We start from the raw sequence: 23,394 nt of genomic DNA on the forward strand, positions 1-23,394 counted from the left end.
CTTCAATAAAAATTCAAGTATGTGTACTTTTTGTTGTTTTATTTTTTACTACTTCTAAGAGAACTAAAAAAACAACTGATAGTAAAATTAAGAAAGCCAGTTAGTTCATTAAAATCCTATCTTATGATCATTTTCAAAAAAGTGAATGATTCTTCCTCAGCGAATCATTATTTATCTCCTATCAAAAACAGATGTTTCACTCCCTTTGACTTCTGTCAAACTTTTTATGACAAGAATATATACAAATTTTGATGGTAGAGAATGATTCAGAAAGAACTGAATGCTTCCGAATTACTCATTTTATTTATATACCCAGGATGCATCTTCTGTTCTTTGAGCAAATGAAAGAACACACCATGTCTACCATTACAACCACCAACAATGACACACTACAAAGAGTCTGGGAAGAAAGAGACTACAGATTGATCACTGTAATGTGGTAATACTGAATCTTTGCAATATTAAATACTAATAAGTGCTTAACTATTGGGCTTTCACTACACAGACATATTAGCTGCTGAGGAATAATTTTTTCCTCAGAAAATAATAGAAAAGAAATAATTATTTCTTTCGGAATCATTCTTTACTTTAATACTATGACAAAGAAGCAAATAACCATGAAAACCTAATTTGTATTGCTTTTAAAAAACTGTGTGATCTACAAGTGTTTTCTTATAGCCAGAGAACAGCATGATACCAGAGGCTAGTTAGAATTGATCTTTTATCTATAATTTGTTACAGATATGTATAAGAAAGTTATAAAATTTTTTCTTCAGTATTATATTCACTAGTTCTTAAAAAAACTAACACCAAAAATATGCACACATTTAAAGTACATATTTAGTATATGCTGAACACAATAAAGAATACAGTTAAAATATTATGTAAATATTGTTAAGAATATTAAAAATAAGTGTCAAAAACTGCTATAATCACTTACTCCAACAGATACTACTGAGTTTGGGGGTATTTAATAAGTGAATTTTCAAGTTAAAAGCAAGTTATCTCAAGATAAACATGCTATAGCCAAGTATATAACAGCTAAATGGACTTAAATAAATGTCAAATTAATTGTAATTTTTAGTTTCCTTGTTCTTATTTTTTTCTCATTTTTTATGATTTTGTTGAGTATATAGTTCCAGAATTCTTTTTGTTCTTTTAGAGAGAGAAGGTAAAAACCCGCAAAAGCACTGAGAGAAAAGTAATTATTAACCAATCACTACATACCCAATGAAACTATCTTTTCAGAACAAGGATGAAAGAAATGCATTTTCAGACAAACACTGATAAACATTACTATCAACGAGCCTTTTCCACACAAACAACTAAAGGATGTACTTCAGGAAGAAAGCAGTATCAGGGCAGATCTGAGATACAACAGAAAACCATGTAGAGGAAAAAAGGAAACTATGTGACTGGATCAAAAAGAACACTGACTTGATTTATTTAACAGTATGCTTAATATTTAATTAATGGGGTTTAAAAAGAACTAAAATACAAGACAAGAAGAGCTTAAAAACTCTAACGGGGAATGGCTGAAATAAGGCAAATTGGAAGTGGTCAAACAGGAGATGGCAAGAGTGAACATCAACAATCTAGGAATCAGCGAACTAAGATGGACTGGAATGGGTGAATTTAACTCAGATGACCATTATATCTACTACTGCGGGCAGGAATCCCTCAGAAGAAATGGATTAGCCATTATAGTCAACAAGAGAGTCAACAAAAAAGAAATGCAGTACTTGGATGCAATCTCAAAAACAACAGAATGATCTCTGTTTGTTTCCAAAGCAAACCATTCAATATCACAGTAATCCAAGTCTATGCCCCAACCGGTAACGCTGAGGAAGCTGAAGTTGAACGGTTCTATGAAGACCGACAAGACCTTCTAGAACTAACACTCAAAAAAGATGTCCTTTTCATTACAGGGGACTGGAATGCAAAAGTAGGAAGTCAAGAAACACCTGGAGTAACAGGCAAATTTGGCTTTAGAGTACAGAATGAAGCAGGGAAAAGCTAATAAGAGTTCTGCCAAGAGAACGCACTGGTTATAGCAAACACCCCCTTCCAACAACACAAGAGAAGACTCTACACGTGGATATCACCAAATGGTGATATCCACACCAAAATCACACTGATTATATTCTTTGCAGCCAAAGATGGAGAAGCTCTATACAGTCAGCAAAAACAAGACCAGGAGCTGACTATGGCTCAGATCATGAACTCCTTATTGCCAAATTCAGACTTAAACTGAAGAAAGTGAGGAAAACCACTAGACCATTCAGGTATGACCTAAATCAATCCCTTATGATTATACAGTGGAAGTGAGAAATAGATTTAAGGGACTAGATCTGATAGACAGAGTGCCTGATGAACTGATGGAGGTTCGTGACATTGTACAGAAGCAGGAATCAAGACCAACCCCAAGAAAATGCAAAAAAGCAAAATGGCTGTCTGAGGAGGCCTTACAAATGGCTGTGAAAAGAAGAGAAGCGAAAAGCAAAGGAGAAAAGGAAAGATATACCCCTTTGAATGCAGAGTTTCAAAGAATAGCAAGGAGAGATAAGAAAGCCTTCTTCAGCGATCAATGCAAACAAATAGAGGAAAACAATAGAACAGGAAAGATTAGAGATCTCTTCAAGAAAATTAGAGATACCAAGGGAACATTTCATGCAAAGATGGGCTCGATAAAGGACAGAAATGGTATGGACCTAACAGAAGATATTAAGAAGAGGTGGCAAGAATACACAGAAACTGTACAAAAAAGATCTTCACGACCAAGATAGTCATGATGGTGTGATCACTCACCTAGAGCCAGACATCCTGGAATGTGAAGTCAAGTGGGCCTTAGGAAGCATCCCTACGAACAAAGCTAGTGGAGGTGATGGAATTCCAGTTGAGCTATTTCAAATCCTGAAAGATGATGCTGTGAAAGTGCTGCACTCAATATGCCAGCACATTTGGAAAACTCAGCAGTGGCCACAGGACTGGAAAAGGTCCGTTTTCATTCCAGTCCCAAAGAAAGGCAATGCCAAAGAATGCTCAAAGTACCGCACAATTGCACTCATCTCACACACTAGTAAAGTAATGCTCAAAATTCTCCAGGCCAGGCTTCAGCAATACGTGAACCGTGAACTTCCAGATGTTCAAGCTGGTTTTAGAAAAGGCAGAGGAACCAGAGATCAAATTCCCAACATCTGCTGGATCATCAAAAGAGCAAGAGAGTTCCAGAAAAACATCTATTTCTGCTTTATTGACTATGCCAAAGCCTTTGACTATGTGGATCACAAGAAACTGTGGAAAATTCTTTAAGAGATGGGAATACCAGACCACCTTACCTGCCTCTTGAGAAACCTGTATGCAGGTCAGGAAGCAACAGTTAGAACTGGACATGGAACAACAGACTGGTTCCAAATAGGAAAAGGAGTATGTCAAGGCTGTATATTGTCACCCTGCTTATTTAACTTATATGCAGAAACACTGGGCTGGAGGAAGCACAAGCTGGAATCAAGACTGCCGGGAGAAATATCAATAACCTCAGATATGCAGATGACACCACCCTTATGGCAGAAAGTGAAGAAGAACTAAAAAGCTTCTTGATGAAAGTGAAAGTGGAGACTGAAAAAGTTGGCTTAAAGCTCAACATTCAGAAAACTAAGATGATAGCATCCAGTCCCATCACTTCATGGGAAATAGATGGGGAAACAGTGGAAACAGTGGCTGACTTGATTTTTCTGGGCTCCAAAATCAATGCAGATGGTGATTGTATCCATGAAATTAAAAGACGCTTACTCCTTGGAAGGAAAATTATGACCAACCTAGACTGTATATTAAAAAGCAGAGACATTACTTTGCCAACAAAGGTCCGTCTAGTCAAGGCTATGGTTTTTCCAGTGGTCATGTATGGATGTGAGAGTTGGACTATAAAGAAAGCTGAGTGCTGAAGAATTGATGCTTTTGAACTGTGGTGTTGGAGAAGACTCTTGAGAGTCCCTTGGACTGCAAGGAAATCAAAACAGTCCTAAAGGAAATCAATTCTGAATATTCATTGGAAAGACTGATGCTGAAGCTGAAGTTCCAATACTTTGGTCACCTGATGCAAAGAGCCAATTCGTTAGAAAAGACCCTGATGCTGGGAAAGATTGAGGGCAGGAGGGGAAGGGGACAACAGAGGATGAGATGGTTGGATGGCATCACCAACTCAATGGACACGGGTTTTGTGGACTCAGGGGGTTGGTGATGAACAGGGAGGCCTGGTGTGCCGTGGTTCATGGAGTCGCAAAGAGTCATACACGACTCAGCGACTGAACTGAAACTGAACTGAACTACGGTCATAATACTATTGCATAAAAAGAGTAAGCTACTGATTACTTTTGGCCTTTGCTATGAAAAGAATAAAAAGTACAATTTCAAGAGCAGTTTCCAAAAAAAACAGAAGTAGGGTGAAAAATTTTAAAGCAGTATATAGAAAAACATGTAGAAACAATTATAAACAGTGTAATTTCTCCAGAATAATAAAACAATGCTAAACTGATTTGCACCTAAAGTGTTTCACTATACAAACTATCAGGAAATTTAAAAAATCATAGAATAATTATTTGTAAATTTGATAATTATGAAGTACATGTTTGTATCTTTAACACTGCATAAGAAACAAACTGTTATGACTACTCTACCTGCAACAAATAGACCAATACCTGGTATATAATAAGCCTTTAGTATATATTAGGTGACTAATAGCATAGCAACACAAAAATGTGATTATGAAAGCAGTTATTAAAATATTAGATTAAAAAAAGAACTACTTACCTGGTAATAAAATTTTATCTGTCTCACCAAAATGGACAGATTATGAATTCTAAGTGAAGCATCATTGTTGACTTTTTTATTTACTCTCTGACTCTCTGATTTAGGATTACTGTAAGAAATAAAAAAAGGAATACTTTAAAAATTATATTGAAATATACCTATTAATTTATAGATGACTAAAAATAATCAAAAAATACATTTTTTCTATAAACAAACTGTGTATTCATCTTCATTGACAGATGATCCAAAAGGACACATGATTATTTTGACATGTATCCTGTGGTTTTAATATAAATGCATCTGATATTTCAGAGACAGTGGTAAAATATAAGTCAGATGTTGCACTTCATTCTCATTTTGTCTCTTCATCTTTCTTGAAATTAATAACATTTTATTTCCTTTGAATATATATACTTCCACTACCCAAAATAAATCTATTTAAATCAATAATGTAAATTTAGACTAATAATAAATGTTGTATCTTCTCAGTGGCAAACGAGGACTATACTTGAGCAGGCAATGTCCCAGAGAAATTAAAGAGTGAAGTCATGACACAAGATATCACTTTCATCTTGGATAAACTTTGTAGATTTAATAAAAGCATAGGAATGAATGATTGTAAAGTAGCATAAGCTGAAAATGAATAAAAGGTAGGACATGGTTAAGAAATAAATTCAATGACACCAAAAGCAAAGGCAATAAAAGCAAAAATAAACAGGTGTGACTACATCATACTAAAAAGCTTCTGGACAGCAAAGGATACAGAAAAAATGATAAGGTACATAATTCAATGGGAGAAAATATGTACAAATCATTTATTTAATGGGGTTAATGTTCAAAATATACAAAGTATTTATACACCTCACTAGTGAAAATGATTTTAAAATAGGCAGAGGAACTGAACAGGCATTTTTCAAAAAAAAAAAAAACACCATACAGATGGTCAAGAATCAGGAAAATGCAAATCAGAACTACAAAGAAGTATTACCTCATACCTGTTGGAATCACAGTTATTAAAAGAAAAGGGATAAGGGTAGGTAAGGATGTGAAGAAAATGACCCCTTGTGCACTGCTTTTGAGAATACACTCATGCAACCACTGTGAAAGTTCCTCAAAAACTTAAAAACAGAACTACCATATGATCTAGCGATCCCATTTCTGGGTATAAAAAACAAAGGAATAAAAACAAGATTTCAAAGAGATAATGGTGCTCCTATATTCACTGCAGCATTATTTACAATAGCCAAGATATAGAAACAACCCAAATGTCCTACAACAGATAAGTGGATTCAAAACATATGAAATACACATACAGACACACACAGGTACATACACAGATAGAGGGACTTCCTAGGTGGTACCAGTGGTAAAGAGCATGCCTGCCAATGCAGGAGACTTAAGAGACACAGGTTCAATCCAAGGGTCAGGAAGATCCCCTGGAGGAGGACACAGCATCCCACTCCAGTATTCTTGCCAGGAGAATCCCATGGACAGAGGAGCCTGGTGGGCTATGGTCCACGTGGTCGCAAAGAGTCGGATAAGACTGAGGTGACTTAGCATGCACACAGACAGAATATTATTCAGACATGAGAAAGAAGGAAATCCTTCCATTTGTGAAAATATGGATGAAACTTGAGGGGGTCATGCTAAGTGAAATAACCTAGAAAGAGATGGAAATACTGTATGTTCTTCTTTATATGTGAAATAAAAAAAAAAAAGTCAAACTCATACAGAGTGAAGTAAGTCAGAATGAGAAACACAAATCCACATATATATGGAATTTATAAAGACAGTAACAATGATCCTACATGCAGGGCAGCAAAAGAGACACAGATGTAAAGAACAGACTTTTGGACTCTGGGAGAAGGCGAGGGTGGGATGATTTGGGAGAATAACACTGGAACGTGTATATTACCATATGTAAAACAGATGACCAGTGCCAAGTTAGATGCATGAAACAGGGCACCCAAAGCCAGTGCTCTGGGACAACCTGGAGGGACAGGGTGAGGAGGGAGGTTCGAGCAGGGTTCGGGATCGGGGGACACATGTATACCCGTGGCTGACTCATGTCGATGTATGGCAAAAACCTTCACAATACTGTAAAGAAATTATCCTCCAATTAAAATAAATAAAATAATTTTTAAAAGAATGTCAAATTCATAGAAATAGTAGAAAAACACTTGCCAGCATCTGGGGATGGGAGAGTTGGGTGGAGAGAGGGAGAGGTTGGTAAAAGGGTATAAAATTTCAGCTATAAGATGAATAAGGCCTGAAGATGTAATGAAAAACATGGTAACCACTATATTAAATAATTGAAATTTGCTGAGAGTGTGGAACTTAAATGTTCTGACACACAGTTAAAAATGTGAGGTGATGGATGTATTAATTAATTAGATGGTGGGAATCCACTCACATGTACACATACATAAAGCCACCACTACGTACACTTTAAATAATTACAATTTTGTCAACTATATGTCAATAAAGGTGAAGAAAATAAAAATTTTTAATTAAAGTTGTTTTTTTTTTTAAAGAATAGGAAATTTAAGTAAAAGGGGTGGTACTAGAACAGAAGGGTATAAGTTAATGCCAGAACATTAGTGAAGATCTAGTTCCTCATTAGGACAAGGAGGTCAAGCTAGAAAATGACATTGCCAGGTGAAATGTCCCTATGCAAGGGCTGAGTGCAGAATATCATAAAGCAGAAATCTAAGAAGTTGCTGGGACAGAGTATTAACCCATGATTACAGACTTTAAGTGCAGGTACCTCCACAGGAGAATGCAGAGAAGACTGACACTAACCCAGTAGAGAATAGGAATTGAACAAACACTTCTCATTCCTTAATCCTTCCCTTTTTTACACAGTCTATTGTACTCCTGATGCCTTCAGTTCCTTCCCTAGACCGCACTCTATGGTGCTTTATTTCAGCAATTCTTTTGTGGGTTACATTTATCAATATTTACCATACCAGAAAATTAAACAGAAAATTTCACATTTGTTTACTTATTGACTCATTAAAAAACAAAATAAACCCATTACATGCTTATAAACACCAAACCAAAAAAAATTTTATTGAGAGGACTGGCACTGTTTTACTATTTTTACATATCTCTTTAATATCTAGCTTAATGTTAAAAAAGGGGAGGGCTGATGTTCATCTTTGCTTCTGCATTCCATCTACTGTTTCTGTTATTTTGGTTCATGTATATGAAGAAATAAGGGGCTTCCCCAGTGGCTCAGTGGTAAAGAATTCGCCTGTCAAAGTAGGAGACATGGGTTCAATCCCTGGTACGGGAAGATCCCACATGCTGCAGAGCAACTAAGCCCGTGTGCCACAACTACTGAGCTTGCACTCCAGAGCCCTGGAATTGCAACAATGAGCCCGTGTGCTGCAACCACTGAAGCTCGTGTGCCTGGAGCCCCTGCTCTGCTACAAGATAAACCAAGATAGTAAGAAGCCCACTCACTGCAACTAGAGAAAAGTCCATGCAGCACCAAAGACCCAGCACAGCCAAAAATAAATCAATAAAAAATTATATATATATACAAAAAGAAATCAGCATCACACAGACAGTTAAAAGTAGACAGAGCCTGTGGACTCTCTGAAAGGACCCTCAAACTGTACTGTGAGAACTACTGCTTTACTTCAACTATTCTCTTGCCAGCACTCTCAACACTAATCCTTCTGTTTTTTAATCACATTTACACTGTCAATCCCTGATACTGGATCAGCTCAACTGTGTACACTGAGATTGCTCATAGTACTAGATGAGAAAATAATACAATTAAAACTCAGCTAAAACATCATATAGGGAGGAACAGTTAGCACCAAATTTGCCCTTTGCCATAAAGAATTAGAAACTGGACAAAACATACAGTAACTAATTTCAGACTTTGGACACCAAATAATACAAGACTATAATCTCTAGCAAAGCTCTCTCTAATGAAACAGTAAGTACTTTCCAGAATGAGACACAAGGAAGGGTAGCCCACGTCTCCCTGAACTCAGGGAGACAAAGTTTAGGGGAATTAAAAAACTGAAATTTTCAGAAAAGAAAACCAGAGACAAGGAAGCTATACAAACAAAGAACTCCCAAAATATGCCCTTAAGATTTTGACTAAATACTAAGTTGTACAAATGTACCCTAAAACTCCAGGAGGCTGAGCAGAGGACAAGTACAGAAAAGCTGGAAACTTGATAACACCCAAAGCTCACAGAGTGCAGAGAGAAATTTAAGTTCTGACCACTCAGAATAAATACCTAGAGCATCAGTAGAGTCCTCAGGAGAATCATATCTTGCAACTAAACTAGCAGATGAGTAAAAGCTATTCCAGAAGCTCCTTAGAAAGCTTTGCAAACAAGCATTGAAAGGCTCAAGCTGGGAATTCTCAGGCAGTCCAGTGGTTAGGAATCTGAACTTCCACTACAAGGGACAAAGGACTGAACCCTGGTCAGAGAACTCAGATCCCGCATGCCATGTGGTGTGGAAAGAAAAAAAAGAAGAGAAAAGAAAGGATCAAGCTGATTGCAAGTAACTTGAAAACCTGCCAAAACAAACTTCATCACTGCTTAAAGAACAAGATCTAGACACCACCATGTAATAATCACAATGTCCAACATAAAGTAAAAAATTACTAGACATGCAAAGAAGCAAAACAAATAAATAAATACTGTGATTTGTGAACAGGAAAGAAAATGGAAACAGTTAACAGAAACAGACCCAGAAATTAAGAGACCATGGAAACAGCAAACAAGGATTTCAGAAGAGCTACTATGAATATACTAAAGAACTTTTAAAAAATAAACACTATGTGAAAAAAAAGTTAACTATTTTTAAAAACCCAAATGGAACTTCTAAGGCTAAAAAATATAATATCTGAAATGAAAATTTTACTGTATTTCTGTAATAGAAGATAAGAAACTATTACAAAAGATCAGTGAATTTGAAGACATACACACACAAAAAAATTCCAAAAACACAGAAAAAAAAAAAAAAACACCTGAAATGAACAAAGAAGACTAAAGGAGCTAAGGGGCAACAGATTAACAAAAAAGTTGCATGGACAGTACAGTTTTTTTCCTAAACCACTTGAGAATAAACTGATGGCCTGATACCCAAGAGTCTACAAAGATTTTAGTATTTATCTTGTACAAACACATGTAACTATCAAAATTGGGAAATTAACAATCATATAATTACTATCATCCAATCTTTAGAATCCATTAAAATTTGCTCCAATTATGAATGGATTTATAGGAAAAGGATCTAGCTCAAAACCACACTTTGCATTCAGTATTCTGAATTACAATCTTCAGTCCCTTTCAGTTGGAACAGTTTCTATCTTTCCTTGAAATTCATGACCTATGTACTTTAAAAAGTTATAGGCCAGTTATAGGCCAATTTTTTATAGAATGTCCTTCAATTGGGTTTGTCTGATTAAATTGTATACTGCTCATAAGTAAGTTCAGGTTACATCTTTGACAGGAGAAATGCAGGAGAGATGCTCTGATGTTCTCAGTGCATGCTAAGAGGAGGTACATGATTTCACTTTATCCCATTACTGATAATATTCACTTTTATCACTTGATTAAATTGGTATCTGCCAGTTTTCTCCATGATAGTCACTATTTTCCTTTTGAAATTATTTTGTGCATACTTTGAAACTATGTCAATAATCTGATTTACATCTATCTTCAATTTATGTATGTTTATATCAGTATACACTTATGATTCCCCATAATTATCAGTGATCACAATCTATTAGTATATAACTTCTTTTACAACTATCATAGATTGCCTTTTCATTTTGTTGACTGTTTCCTTAATTATGCATAAATTTTTTAGCTTACTGTAGTCCTAATTGCCTATTTTTGCTTTTGTTGCTGTGCTTTGAGATCATATCCATTGATATGATCCACTTTTAATTTTTACTAAAAATTTTTACTACAAAACCACTTTTTAATTTTCTCTAGGAAGGGCTTTTATTAGCTATATTCATAAATTCCTTCCAGTTTTTGCTGTTAATGTGAATGTAATTTTTAAAAATACATTTGCTAGTAGATTACTACTGATATGTAAATACAGTCAATTTTTGTGTATTTCTCTTATCTTTAGAAATCCTGTTTGTTGGTGAAAATCCTTTAGAAATTTCTCTTATCTTTAGAAATCCTTTAGAAAACCTGCTCTTACAGGTTCTCTAGAATGTAGTTTATAATTTTTACATATTGATAATCAATTATCCCAACACCAATTACTAAAGAGCTTATTGTTTTCCACTGATCTCTATGATTATACTAGGTTTCCATGTAAGTGTAGCTATACTTTTGGCATGTATTCTGTTTCTTTAACCCATCTGTCTATTCCTGTGCCATCAAAACCCTTTAAATATTACTATGGCTTTATTGCCATCTTGATTCTGTTAGAGCAAGTCCTTCTCCTTTGTTTTGGTTTTGTAAATTGTCCTGCTTAGTCACGCTTGCTGCTCTTTTCTATGAGTTTTAGGATATTTATTAAGATTCTATGAAAAGCTTGTTGAGATTTATTGTGATTTTATTAATAAAATGAATTTGATACATTCACATTAGTAAAATTTCTAAATTTATGCAGAATGGTATTTACATATTTAAGTAGGCTTTTTTCCTTGGGTTTTTGTGTGTGAAATGGATTTGTTTTCTATCACACTGTCTTCTTGGTCACTGCTAGTGTGTAACAGGAAAACTGTAGTTTTTGTATATAACACTTCTGATTAACCACCTTTTAAAATTTAGTTTATTCAGTTCATTTTCTTGGATGTTCTAGCTGAAAAAATGTTAAGTAAATGACAATTTATCTCCTTTCCAATTGTATATCTCATTTCTGTTTTTTACTTACTGTATTAACAAATAATAATGGAGATAAGAGCTATCCTTATTTTTTTCTCAAATTTCATGAGACTGCTTTTAATGTTTTGCCATAAATACCTAATGTTCACCGTCATTTTCTGATCAACACCCTCCTTCAAATTAAGGTTCCTCCTAATCCTATTTACTATCTTAACTGGTGAATTTCTCAAACATCTACTTCCATGTGATTCTTCTCATTTAATGTGTTAATGTAGTGAATATTACATTGTTACATCTTTAACACTGAATTGTCCTCACAATCCTAGACTATTACTCCATCAGCCCCACCCCATAGTGTAACTACTATTCCCATGTTTGGTACATCATTCTATCATGCTGCTAAGTCACTTCAGTCGTGTCCGACTCTGTGCGATCCCATAGACGGAAGCCCACCAGGCTCCCCTGTCCCTGGGATTCTCCAGGCAAGAACACTGGAGTGGGTTGCCATTTCCTTCTCCAATGCATGAAAGTGAAAAGTGAAAGTGAAGTCACTCAGTCGTGTCCGACCCTCAGCGACCCCATGGACTGCAGCCTTCCAGGCTCCTCCACCCATGGGATTTTCAAGGCAACAGTACTGGAATGGCGTGCCAGTGCCTTCTCCATTCTATTATAGGTCTTCCAATACTAATTGCCTTCATGCCTTTTACTTTCTCACCAGAATGTAAGCTCCCTGACAGCAGGGACATTATCTTATTATTCTCTAAAATCAGCATATATCCTAAGCAAATGTTTAAATAGATAAAAACAATAAATGATCTGAGACCAAGCAAAGAGGTTTTTTTTAATATAAATTTATTTATTTTAATTGGAGGCTAATTACAACATGTATTGGTGGGGTTCAGGATGGGGAACACGTGTATAACCGTGGTGGATTCATGTTGATGTATGGCAAGCAAAGAGTTTTAAAAATTGTTGCTTACTATTAAGAGTTACGAGATGACATTCTCCAAGCTAAAGTCATTTGGCAGACTTGAATAGACACTCCCTACTAAGGTTTGTGTCCCAAAGATCAGTTGAAGAACACAGTTCTAAACTACAATTTGAGACATACAGAACAATTAAGAATAATAGAAAAGTAAGATAAATCTGACTTGTGATTGACTTATACTTAAAGCAAATTATGAACAATGAATAGCCCAAAGCAAATGGGTGTATAAGTGGAAAAGTAGATCTCTTAGGTAAAGGTACCAACCAGAACTAGCTACCCTCAAAAATAAGGAGACTATATTGCAGAAGTCAGATTATGTGTCATGGCAGACAAAAGATAAACAGCAGTAAGGTCAGGTCATGGTTAAAAATTCAGACAGCTGAAGGGAAAATCCTGTTTTATGTAACTAACTTGGTATACTTTTTGTCAGTAAGTTACATACTATACATACATACTGTAGCTATATTATTACTTAATGTATAAGGGCTTAGTTTAGTCAAGCTATCACTGTAGAGAAAAGTACATTTGTAATTGGGAAAAGACTGTAGGAATAACTCTAGTAAAAATGTTAGGTATACTACAGGTACATAAATTTCATTTGTAATCACAGACATTCAGTAAGTATCTTTTCTCTCTAGTCTTCTTCCATGTTTTATTCCTATTTTCCTTATTCTGTATTTGAATTCTCTTAAATTACCTCTCACCTATAACTATCCCTTAAATGATAACATTTAGACCCCCAAAATACTTTAGAGATTATCTAGTTTCACTATAAATCAGAAAATTGAAGTCCAAAGTAGTGATTTGCCTAGGCTCTCATAGATTCTTCCCTTTACTCTCTTTCAATCTTTTCTCTTACTCAAGAAAACAAAGACAATACCAATAGAAAATGGTTTCGGCAATGTCATCTATAAAATCCATGTGTACAATAAATCATTGCTTTTTTGTTTTGTTTGAGCATATTCCTGATTGTTTTCATAGTGATTAATTAAACTAAAGAAGATTCATTTCCTTCCCCTCTCCAGTTCATTACAGTACTATTTTATTTAAAAATCTAGGTATTTAATTCACATGAAAAATATTTAAGAAATTCTATTTTAGTAGTTCTACTGAAGAGGTACGTAAACCAAAAATCCCACAAATTTACAGTACAAGCCCACTGTTACATGACAATACATAATTCAGATTATACTTTGGAATAGATGCATAATATTCCAATAAACACATGTGATATCATTCTCTTTAACTAATTTTATAATGTAAATATTATCTTTGCCTCCACAGAGTTGTTACCAAGTTTCTCTGCGTTCTTAGAGTGCTTTTTAAACTTGTCTTAAAGTTTCTATTAAAATTTTATGTCCAACATTACTCGTATGATATTTCAAAATTTATTAAATTGCCAGAAAGGCCTATAGTCTCCTTTGCATAAAGCTCTTCTCTAAGAATTAGCAAGTTTTAAGAATTTAGAATTTTGGTTTGCTCAAATTCTTTTAAGAAAGTTTTGCAGAAAAAAATATGTAAGTTCTGTATCGTTTCTTCAGCCTCTGAGAAAGACTGTGTATAACAATTAAAACAATTTTGAATATAAAGAGCAGGAACTGTCCAGTTTTTATACACTAAGCATAGCAGATGAAATTATTTTAGAAATCTAGGAAAATAGGAAATATGCAATTAAGATATGTTAGAGAATGTATTTTGAAAAATTTACAGAAAGTACTTCAACACCTAAAATTAACCTCACTTTCAACAAGGGTCTTAAAAGACAGGGGAATGAAAGTTTTCTAGTTGCTTTATGTTTATAGATATTTGCTATGATTAACATGGGGTTTGAGGAGATTTCTAGATAATTAGTAGATCCTACAAGATACTAGATATAGTAGATCTAGTAGACTCATGAGCAATTTCAATAGAATAGTGCAATTCTTTGGTAAGAACTGGCTGATACCTAGGTACTCAAGACCTCAATTTCAGTTTCTAATCTACACTGTACCTCTGGGGAGTTATTTTAGTAATCAATCAGAACTGGAAAGTTCCTACTGCTTTAGAATCATTGGATATTGCATCACAGTCCACCCATAAAATTCTGAATTGGAGACGGGGGTAACTGCTAAGCACTCTAGGCATGGAGTGAAAGCCAATAAACTTTCAATTACAAGGCTTGGGTTTCCCATTTGATTCATGCTTAATTTGAGTTAGGGTCATACTGACATATGTTAGGACCCTGAAAACAGGCCTCCTGACCCCAAGAACGTCATCTCTTTATGTGAGAGGACTTCTCTCAGGTGAAATTGCCTGAAAAGTCTTAATCTCAATTCCCATGAAAAGCTATTAAACATTTAAGGATGGATCTACTGAAAATAATGCAATTTAAGAAAATTAGTAACTTTAGGAAAAGAAGTATTTTTTTAAAAAGAAGAAAAATATAATAAGGATACGCTACCTGGCTCTGAAGGAAACATTACATATGAATATTGATTACTGATTTAACTTGCAATAAATTAGAAGGCTAGTGTAAGAAAACAAACAGATGGGACATAAAAAAAGCTAAAATCTCACCTACCATTATCAGGAAGTTAGTAGATACTGTCTGAAAGGGATAAATCAAGAAATACTAGGGTAAAAAAAATAAAAAGAAATACTAGGACAGGTATATTTTCACTACATTCAGGGCTAAGAGACAAGGAAACTACTTTTTAAAAAAAGTTAAAAGTTTTACTCTGGGGAACAGAAATTAAATGTGGCTAAGTTAGGGCAGAGATTATAGTTTTTCACTGTGAACCTTTTGGTATTAACTAATTCTTTTAACCATGTAGAACATTCTTTTAAAGAGGGAAACGACACAAAAAAATGCTGTTTCATGAAGCTTTTTTATTTACTTGTAGGAAAAATATGAGGTCAAAGACGTGGCACTCAATGCTAGAGATTCAGAGTCACAAGATGTGTGATACTATGCATAAACATAAGAAAATATTTTAAGGTTTATTTCTTTACAGGATACAGGGGTCACAGTGTAGCAATTTAAACATACTTACTATAAGTCCAGAAATCTCTAAAAAGAAACTGTAGTCTATTCAGTATTCTAAAATCCTGTTTTTCTTCATGTTTAATACTTAAAATGCTAAACAAAGATTAATTCAGAAAGATTCATAATTAATGAAGTTTTAAGTTTTTGAAGGCACACCTTAAAAAAAAAGACTATCTTTGAAAAAAGCTTTTTCGAAAATAAAAGATGAGCTATTGAATGATACACACATAATATGTGAGGAAGTACCTTTCTAATCATACACAGCTTTCTCTAAGTCAACATAATTTCAAACTATTTCCTCTTATAAGATGAAAATTGAGAGAGGCAAATAGCCTAGCAATATAAATATAGCTCAAATCTGTCCAGCCACAAGTTAAATGCAACATGGCAGTAAAAGACTGCCTCAAGCAATTTCACATTTATAAATGACCTACTTATGACAAGATACATTAATTTCAATAAATAGGCTATAGTATTATCTGTCACTGCATATAGTAATTTTTAAATTAGAGTAAAAGAGGAAGGAAAAGTTAGCAATTCTGCAACTAATATTCTAAGATTTGGTCCTTATGTAACGAAGGATTATATCTTTATTTATTCATTGACTATTATCTATGAAAAAGAGAAATCTGATAGTTTTAATGGCTTTATGCTCTTCTACCCAGACTGCAAACCTGTTATGGATCCTCTTGGACCATCTGTTTAGTGTTGGTGCCTAACAACTACATGTGCCCATGTTTTTGACAACGCCATTCTAATTTAAGGCTAGTTGTACACAGGGCTTTTTTTTTTTTTTTAATTTTGAGATATATCACATAAAACATAAATGAATAGTATTTCCATGTCATCTTGAAACATTCTGAAATAACTAATTTGCATATCTAATTTCAAATGTACATATACCAGAATGATAGCTTTATGAAATATTAACTGGAAAAATATCATCACATTTAGGGTTATCCAAGTAGTAAGGTATCAGGGAACTAAGTGGTTTTAAAAAAGAATGTATCCCTTCACCTTAGCATCTCCCCCTTCTCACAAACTCAATCATAATGCATGATGGCCAATAATAAAATGTAGTATTAATATAATCTTTTATATATCTATAAAACATTTTCACATTTTAACTAATTTGATCTTCACAACGACTAAACATTCATTCTTAAAGAGGTATATGACACACAATTACCGCATTGAGATTATGGACATAGCCCCAACCATCTTCATGTATTAAAACACTTTCATAATTTAAGATAGAGAATTTAAGATTCAAAAGTTGAAGAAATATCTGACATTTTCTAGTTAGCCCAAGACTGAGCTAGCAGTACAGCATAATCTTCCCTTAACAAACAGAATTAATGCTCTGATTTAAAAATCGAAAATGGACCCAAAGAGAATAAAACTACAATACACTTAACTCTGGTTTTATCTGAATTGTATAAAGTGACTAAAGATACACCCCTTACTTGTTAGAATGAGACAACATGAGCTCTTCAAATACTAGGTTAGCAGTTTTCTAACTTTTCGGTCTGAAGATGTCTTTTCCACTCCTAAAAATTATTGATAACTCTAAGGAGCTCTTATTTATGTGTTATATCTATCTATATTTTACTATATTAGATATTAAAATTAAGAAGTAAAAAATAATTTGTTAGTCTATCTAAAAATAACAAACTCACTGAATGTTAACATAAAAGAGCATTTTTACGACAAGTAGATATTCTTTTCAAAAACAGTAAAAAAATTTTTAGTAGGGAATGACATTCTTTCATAACTTTGTAAATTTCAAGTCTCTTTAATGTTTGGCTTAGTAGAAGACATCTGAATTCTTAAATCCACTTCTACATTCAACGTGTTGTGACACATTATTTTGCTCTAAATATATGAAAAAAGTTGACCTTACACAAACATGCAATCAGAAAAAGGAAGAGTACTTTAATAGCCCTTTCAGATAATTATTCAGATAATAATTACTGATATTCTTCTTTGATACTATCAGAACTCAGTGAAATATTACTTTTTTTAAAGGTTGGACACAATCTGGAATTCAAGCCCTTATCAATGAACTTGTCTTGCTGTTATAACATTAAAATCTACTGGTTTATCTGACACGTTGAATGGATCTTTTACATATGCATGATTTCTTACCAAGCACCGGTCATTTTGAAAATTCTGTTTCCACTGAGTTACACAGATCTTCCAAACATTGAACATTTTATTATTCAGTATTTTAAAATTACACTATTATCACCTCCAATCTCACCAGAAAAGTCTAAATATTGAAGCTACCAAGTTCATGATTTCTATAATTCAGTCTTATCACCGACAACACATAGTATGAGATATCTTCCTTGAAGTGATAGGCTCACTTTATTCATTTTTGAGAAAGTGTTTGCAGAGAACTCAAGCTTGAATATGGAGAAGGCAATGGCACCCCACTCCAGTACTCTTGCCTGGCAAATCCCATGGATGGAGGGGCCTGGTGGGCTGCAGTCCATGGGGTTGCTAGGAGTCGGACACAACTGAGAGACTTCACTTTCACTTTTCACTTTCATGCATTGGAGAAGGAAATGGCAACCCACTCCAGTGTTCTTGCCTGGAGAATCCCAGGGACGCCCTCCCAGGGCGAGCCTGGTGGGCTGCCGTCTATGGGGTCGTACAGAGTCGGACACGACTGAAGCGAAGTAGCAGTAGCAGCAAGCTTGAATAACTATAGTTTGCCCATCAGTCATTCTCTCAAGTAAAAACAGTGTTCCACAAAACAGAGACTTGCTCCGCCTTGAAACTCAAAAAATCATGAGTATTTTTTCTTGAAATAATCATCATACCCTATTATACAACAAAAGTGTTTCAGGCGTACTTCCCATTTTGTCCTTCAGAATGTAAAAAAGACACACACTCAAGAGTCAAGACTAAACAAGGTAAATTTTACTTTATCAACACATTTTAAAGTAAAGCTGGATTTCTTTTTAACTGCAAGTACATAGTGTGAAGACTATAAGTACATATATAAGTATATAGTGTGGAAAATATGACTACCAGCAAAATCTGGTGCTACTTCACTGTTCATGCTAAGATGTGAGGAGTTTTACCCACTTTTGCTCTTCTGCCATTATTGCTTTTGCAACACAGGCAAGAAAGGCAAATGATATCTTAATATTATTATGAAAATAATTCTGACTTGAGAGACAACCAGAGAGACTCCCAGCTATCTGCTGGTCTCACTTTGAGACTACTGTGTTAGGCTAATCAACTTCTGTTCTTGACTATGGAACTCTGAGGACTTAGTATCAGTGCCTTCATAAAGTAACAGAATCTTCATGTACTCAGTGATCAACCACATGGCGAGTCACTGAAACAAAAATTGTTTATATAGTACCAAGGGGCATCACCGACCAGTGGTGGAACTTTCATCCACTGCCCTTAAGCCTTAAGAAAGGGTCACAGGTGTCGGTCTAAATCAGTATTCCAGGGTAGTATATACTCCAGATCCAGTTACCCTAGAGACTCAAGAAATCTCAAACTGAGTTGATGTGCTGCTGCTGCTGCTGCTAAGTCGCTTCAGTCGTGTCCGACTCTGTGCGATCCCATAGATGGCAGCCCACCAGGCTCCCCCGTCCATGGGATTCTCCAAGCAAGAATACTGGAGTGGGTTGCCATTTCCTTCTCCAATGCATGAAAGTGAAAAGTGAAAGGGAAGTCGCTCAGTCGTGTCCGACTCTTCGCAACCCCATGAACTGCAGCCTACCAGGCTCCTCCATCCACGGGATTTTCTAGGCAAGAGTACTGGAGTGGGGTGCCATTGCCTTCTCCAGAGCTGATGTGCAGTTAGGTATTTTCCTCGATCAGTGACCAACTTATTAACTAGCATGGCTTTCACTCCCACACTATCAATTCACTAAAGATACTTAACCTGAAGTCCATAAATCCTCCTAGGGTAATTTAAATAGTTCATCTGATTAATTATCAATGACATGTATCATTGTCATTTTTGAGAAGTAATAAAGCCCTGTAAAATAAGGAAAAACTTTAAAAAGTATTTTCCAAAGTACAATCTCTTCTAATTGATGAACTAAAATACACAGTCAGAGAAACTTACCTCAAGTAAGAAGTTTTAAAATTTGACAAGAAAATGCCTTTTCATCATCAGTTTCTCTAATATTAAACAAAAATAGTTCCCATAACTCTAGGGATAACTCTAAGAATATGAATTCTATTAAGAGCAGAATTCTACTAAATGATACTGGTTTAATATATGCCCTTTTCAGTATACCATAAAAGTGATCCAAAAGAATCACAAGCTAACTTCTTTATAAGTCCACTAATTAAAGGCAAAACAATAGATGCCTTTTAAAAAGGCACTGGTAAGGACAGACTGAAATGAAAGAAAAAATACAGTAAAAAGAAGTAAAACAGAAGGGGAAAAAACAGCCACACATATGACAAGCACAGTATTGAAAAAGATGTGATCAACTGAAAACCAAGTAAGAAGAAAAGCACAAATAGGGAGGTAAGAAATTATTAATAGGCAAGATGGTCTACAAATGGGAGGAGTAAACTGTTCCAGGACCTCCAATTTCATAAATACGGATCACTAGTTTTTAATAGAGGAACATATGACTTAAGATTTCAGAATATTTTAAAAGTGCCTAGGAACAGCAAAGTTGAGGGATAATGGGATGTTCAGAGGAAAAACATACAATATTCAATAAATACTGAATTTAATTTCTCTATAAATTTAAGACTTTCATTTTTAAAATAGAATTAAGAACAAAAAAACCTCTGGAGAACTATGCAAAAAAGACCAGAGTAAATAACTGTGTAATAGCCTATGTCTTCAGAATAATGTGTAATATACAAATATTCTCAGATAACAGAAAAATTTGAAGACAGCACTACCTAAACTCTGAAGCACTGTTTTAACCTCTATTAGCAGAGACAAAACTTTAAATCCTTACAATTACCAGATGTATGTCATAAAGATAGCTAAGTTCTAAACAGTTAAAACTGCAAAAGGAGAGTTTCTTGGTCAAGAAAGGTGAACAGCACAATAGAAAAAAACAAAACAAAGCAACCTGATTTTCAGGGGATTGTTTAATCTCCTAGATAAGCTATATCCTATAAATGTACACTTTAAAGCATTCTAAAAGCCCAAAAGAACTGTAATAACACATCCTAAAACTGTTTTACAAAATAAATTCATAAACAAAATATGCACTAAATGATAGTAATGAGAATTTAAACAAGAGCACAGACACATAGCAATTGAAATATTTCTCATACAAAATTAGGCCTCATTGTCTAAACACACCACTATCTCACACATTTAAATGTTTTTAGTTGCAAGCTATGAAAAATAAAAGTATCTTTATTTCTTCAGCAAAATTAAGTATTCAAACTTCACATCATTTTTCTTATAAGCACATAATTTTAAATATAGTCTGCTCAACTTTAATCTTCGCATCATCTTTCATTCTTCCTTTTCACACACTGTAACTAGAATTCCATTAATTCTTCTGCAGTAATTCTTGAATTTGCTCCTTCTTCTCTAGTCATACACCTCACCCTGATCAAGGACCTCAACACCAAAAGCATAAATGACGTCATTACTACCCACCTATCTTCCTTACCTATTCCTCAAGCACTATTACTGGGGCTTCCCTGGTGGCTCAGAGGCTAAAGCGTCTGCCTGCAAGGCAGGAGACCAGGGTTTAATCCCTGGGTCGGGAAGATCCGCTGGAGAAGGAAATGGCAACACACTCCAGTATTCTTGCCTGGAGAATCCCATGGACAGAGGAGCCTGGTAGGTTACAGTCCATGGGGTCGCAAAGAGTTGGACACGACTGAGTGACTTCACTTAACCTCCATTAATTCACCGGTGTAATTCTCAGTACTTGTAATACTATAAATAGTATATACTCAATAAACTGAATAAACAAATGAATTCCTTCCTCAGTCTGTGCTGCCAATTAACGCCAAAGTGATTTTCCTAAAGTATTACTTTTAATCCCCTAATGAGGAATTTTAAATGGCTCTTCAATGACTGTATATGCAGTTTAACTCATAACTAGTGAATTTTCAGGTTTTCTATAACCTGGCCTACTATGGTTCCCCAAATTGGATTTTCTGCTAAGGCTAGTCCCCTCACCACCTTCCAGTTAATAAATATACATAATATACTTTTCCCTCAAGCTGCTTCCCTACTTTAAAACACCCTCCTCTCATCTATGGCTATCAAGTCCAATCATTCTACAAGATTTGAATCAAATCTAGCTTCCTCCCTATTTAGGTTTCCCTGACTATCCATAACTCAAGAAGCTAAACCAAACTTCTAACTTATATATATGAACAGTAGGGTTCCCTACTCTTTTAGGTTTGTTCCTAATCCAAACCTGCTAATACACACACACACTCTCACTGAAAAGAAACATAAAACTCATGAAAACTAAAGAAAGAAAGAGAAAAAACTACTAACAAGAGGTTTGTTTTCAAGCACATGCTTGGGATCATTCACCACTCATCTACGTCAGTTATATACATTCAATACTTAACACAAATACTTAACTTTAAAACAATAAAATGAGATATTGCAAGATGTTGAATCATCACATATACAATATATTTACAGAGGTAGAAATACAGTTTAATTCATTTGCCAAGATTTTAAACAAAGAGTTGGAGAAAATGAAATTAGCATTCAATTATAAGTAAACAACACTCCATTTTCACTGAACATTCAAATCAACTAGGATTTTACTGTGATTTACCCTTTCATAACCAGTCTCAGCAAAAATGGACTCGAATAGTGATGAATGTTCACTGGACTTCTGTGATCATTTTACAGTATATGCAAATACTGAATCATTATGCTGCATACCTGAAACTAACATAATGTTAATCAACTATACTTAAAAAAATACACTCTCAGAAATAATGCAAAATAAAATTTTGCTTAATCTTACAAAAAAATAAGAAGGATTGGAGTATTGCCTCCAGTGGTCTTTCTTCACTTCTTATCCACTGCTAAGTCGCTTCAGTCGTGTCCGACTCTGTGCGACCCCAGAGACGGCAGCCCACCAGGCTCCCCCGTCCCTGGGGGAGCAGGAACACTGGAGTGGGTTGCCATTTCCTTCTCCAATGCATGAAAGTGAAGTCGCTCAGTCATGTCCGACTCCTAGCGACCCCATGGACTGCAGCCCACCAGGTCTTATCCACTACCACTTTATAATAAATAATCCAGGTCTTACCAAGGACTAGAACTCAACACCTAAAACCTAAGCCATCATCCTTGGTCCTTTACCACGCGAGGGAAAGGCAACAGTCATGTTGTCAATGGTAATGTGAAGTTCAAATTTTTTTCTGGCTATCACTAGGAAAGTAAGTCACATTAAGAATACATCATTTAAAAAAAATTCCCAAAAAACTATTAGATATTCCACAAAGTTTGATTTTTAATACAAGGGTTATGCTAATAAAATTTCCAATACTGGTCTTCTTTCCCTACTATTAAAATTTTCTTACATTGTAACATTGTTAAAATGAGCTATTTATTATCCAGCTTTCTTTTTTAATTCAAAATACTTTTGCCTACCTCTAATGGTGATCAAGAGACCATAGCTTCATAAAGAATAAGCAAATAAGTTCCTTTTCAACTTTAGTTACCTTCACTCTATTTTATTTTATTCACCCATTACTACGGTGTAAGTTTGGCTCTAAATGACCACTCACAATTGCAACCTCCAAAAGCT

General features: G+C 34.8%; 1 protein-coding gene across 3 annotated transcripts in view; it reads right to left on the reverse strand.

Moving 5' to 3' along the window:
- The window catches only part of CCDC88A (coiled-coil domain containing 88A), a 118,460-nt gene that overhangs the window by 83,452 nt on the left and 11,614 nt on the right, over positions 1-23,394 (reverse strand). For all 3 annotated transcript variants that reach the window (XM_005212640.5, XM_024998823.2, NM_001206209.1), the window contains exon 3: positions 4,810-4,918. In XM_005212640.5, the coding sequence (XP_005212697.1) occupies positions 4,810-4,918 (109 nt within the window). The remainder of the gene's footprint in view (positions 1-4,809; positions 4,919-23,394) is intronic.

Source organism: Bos taurus, chromosome 11 (assembly GCF_002263795.3).
Source record: "Bos taurus isolate L1 Dominette 01449 registration number 42190680 breed Hereford chromosome 11, ARS-UCD2.0, whole genome shotgun sequence".
Lineage (NCBI taxonomy): Eukaryota > Metazoa > Chordata > Mammalia > Artiodactyla > Bovidae > Bos > Bos taurus.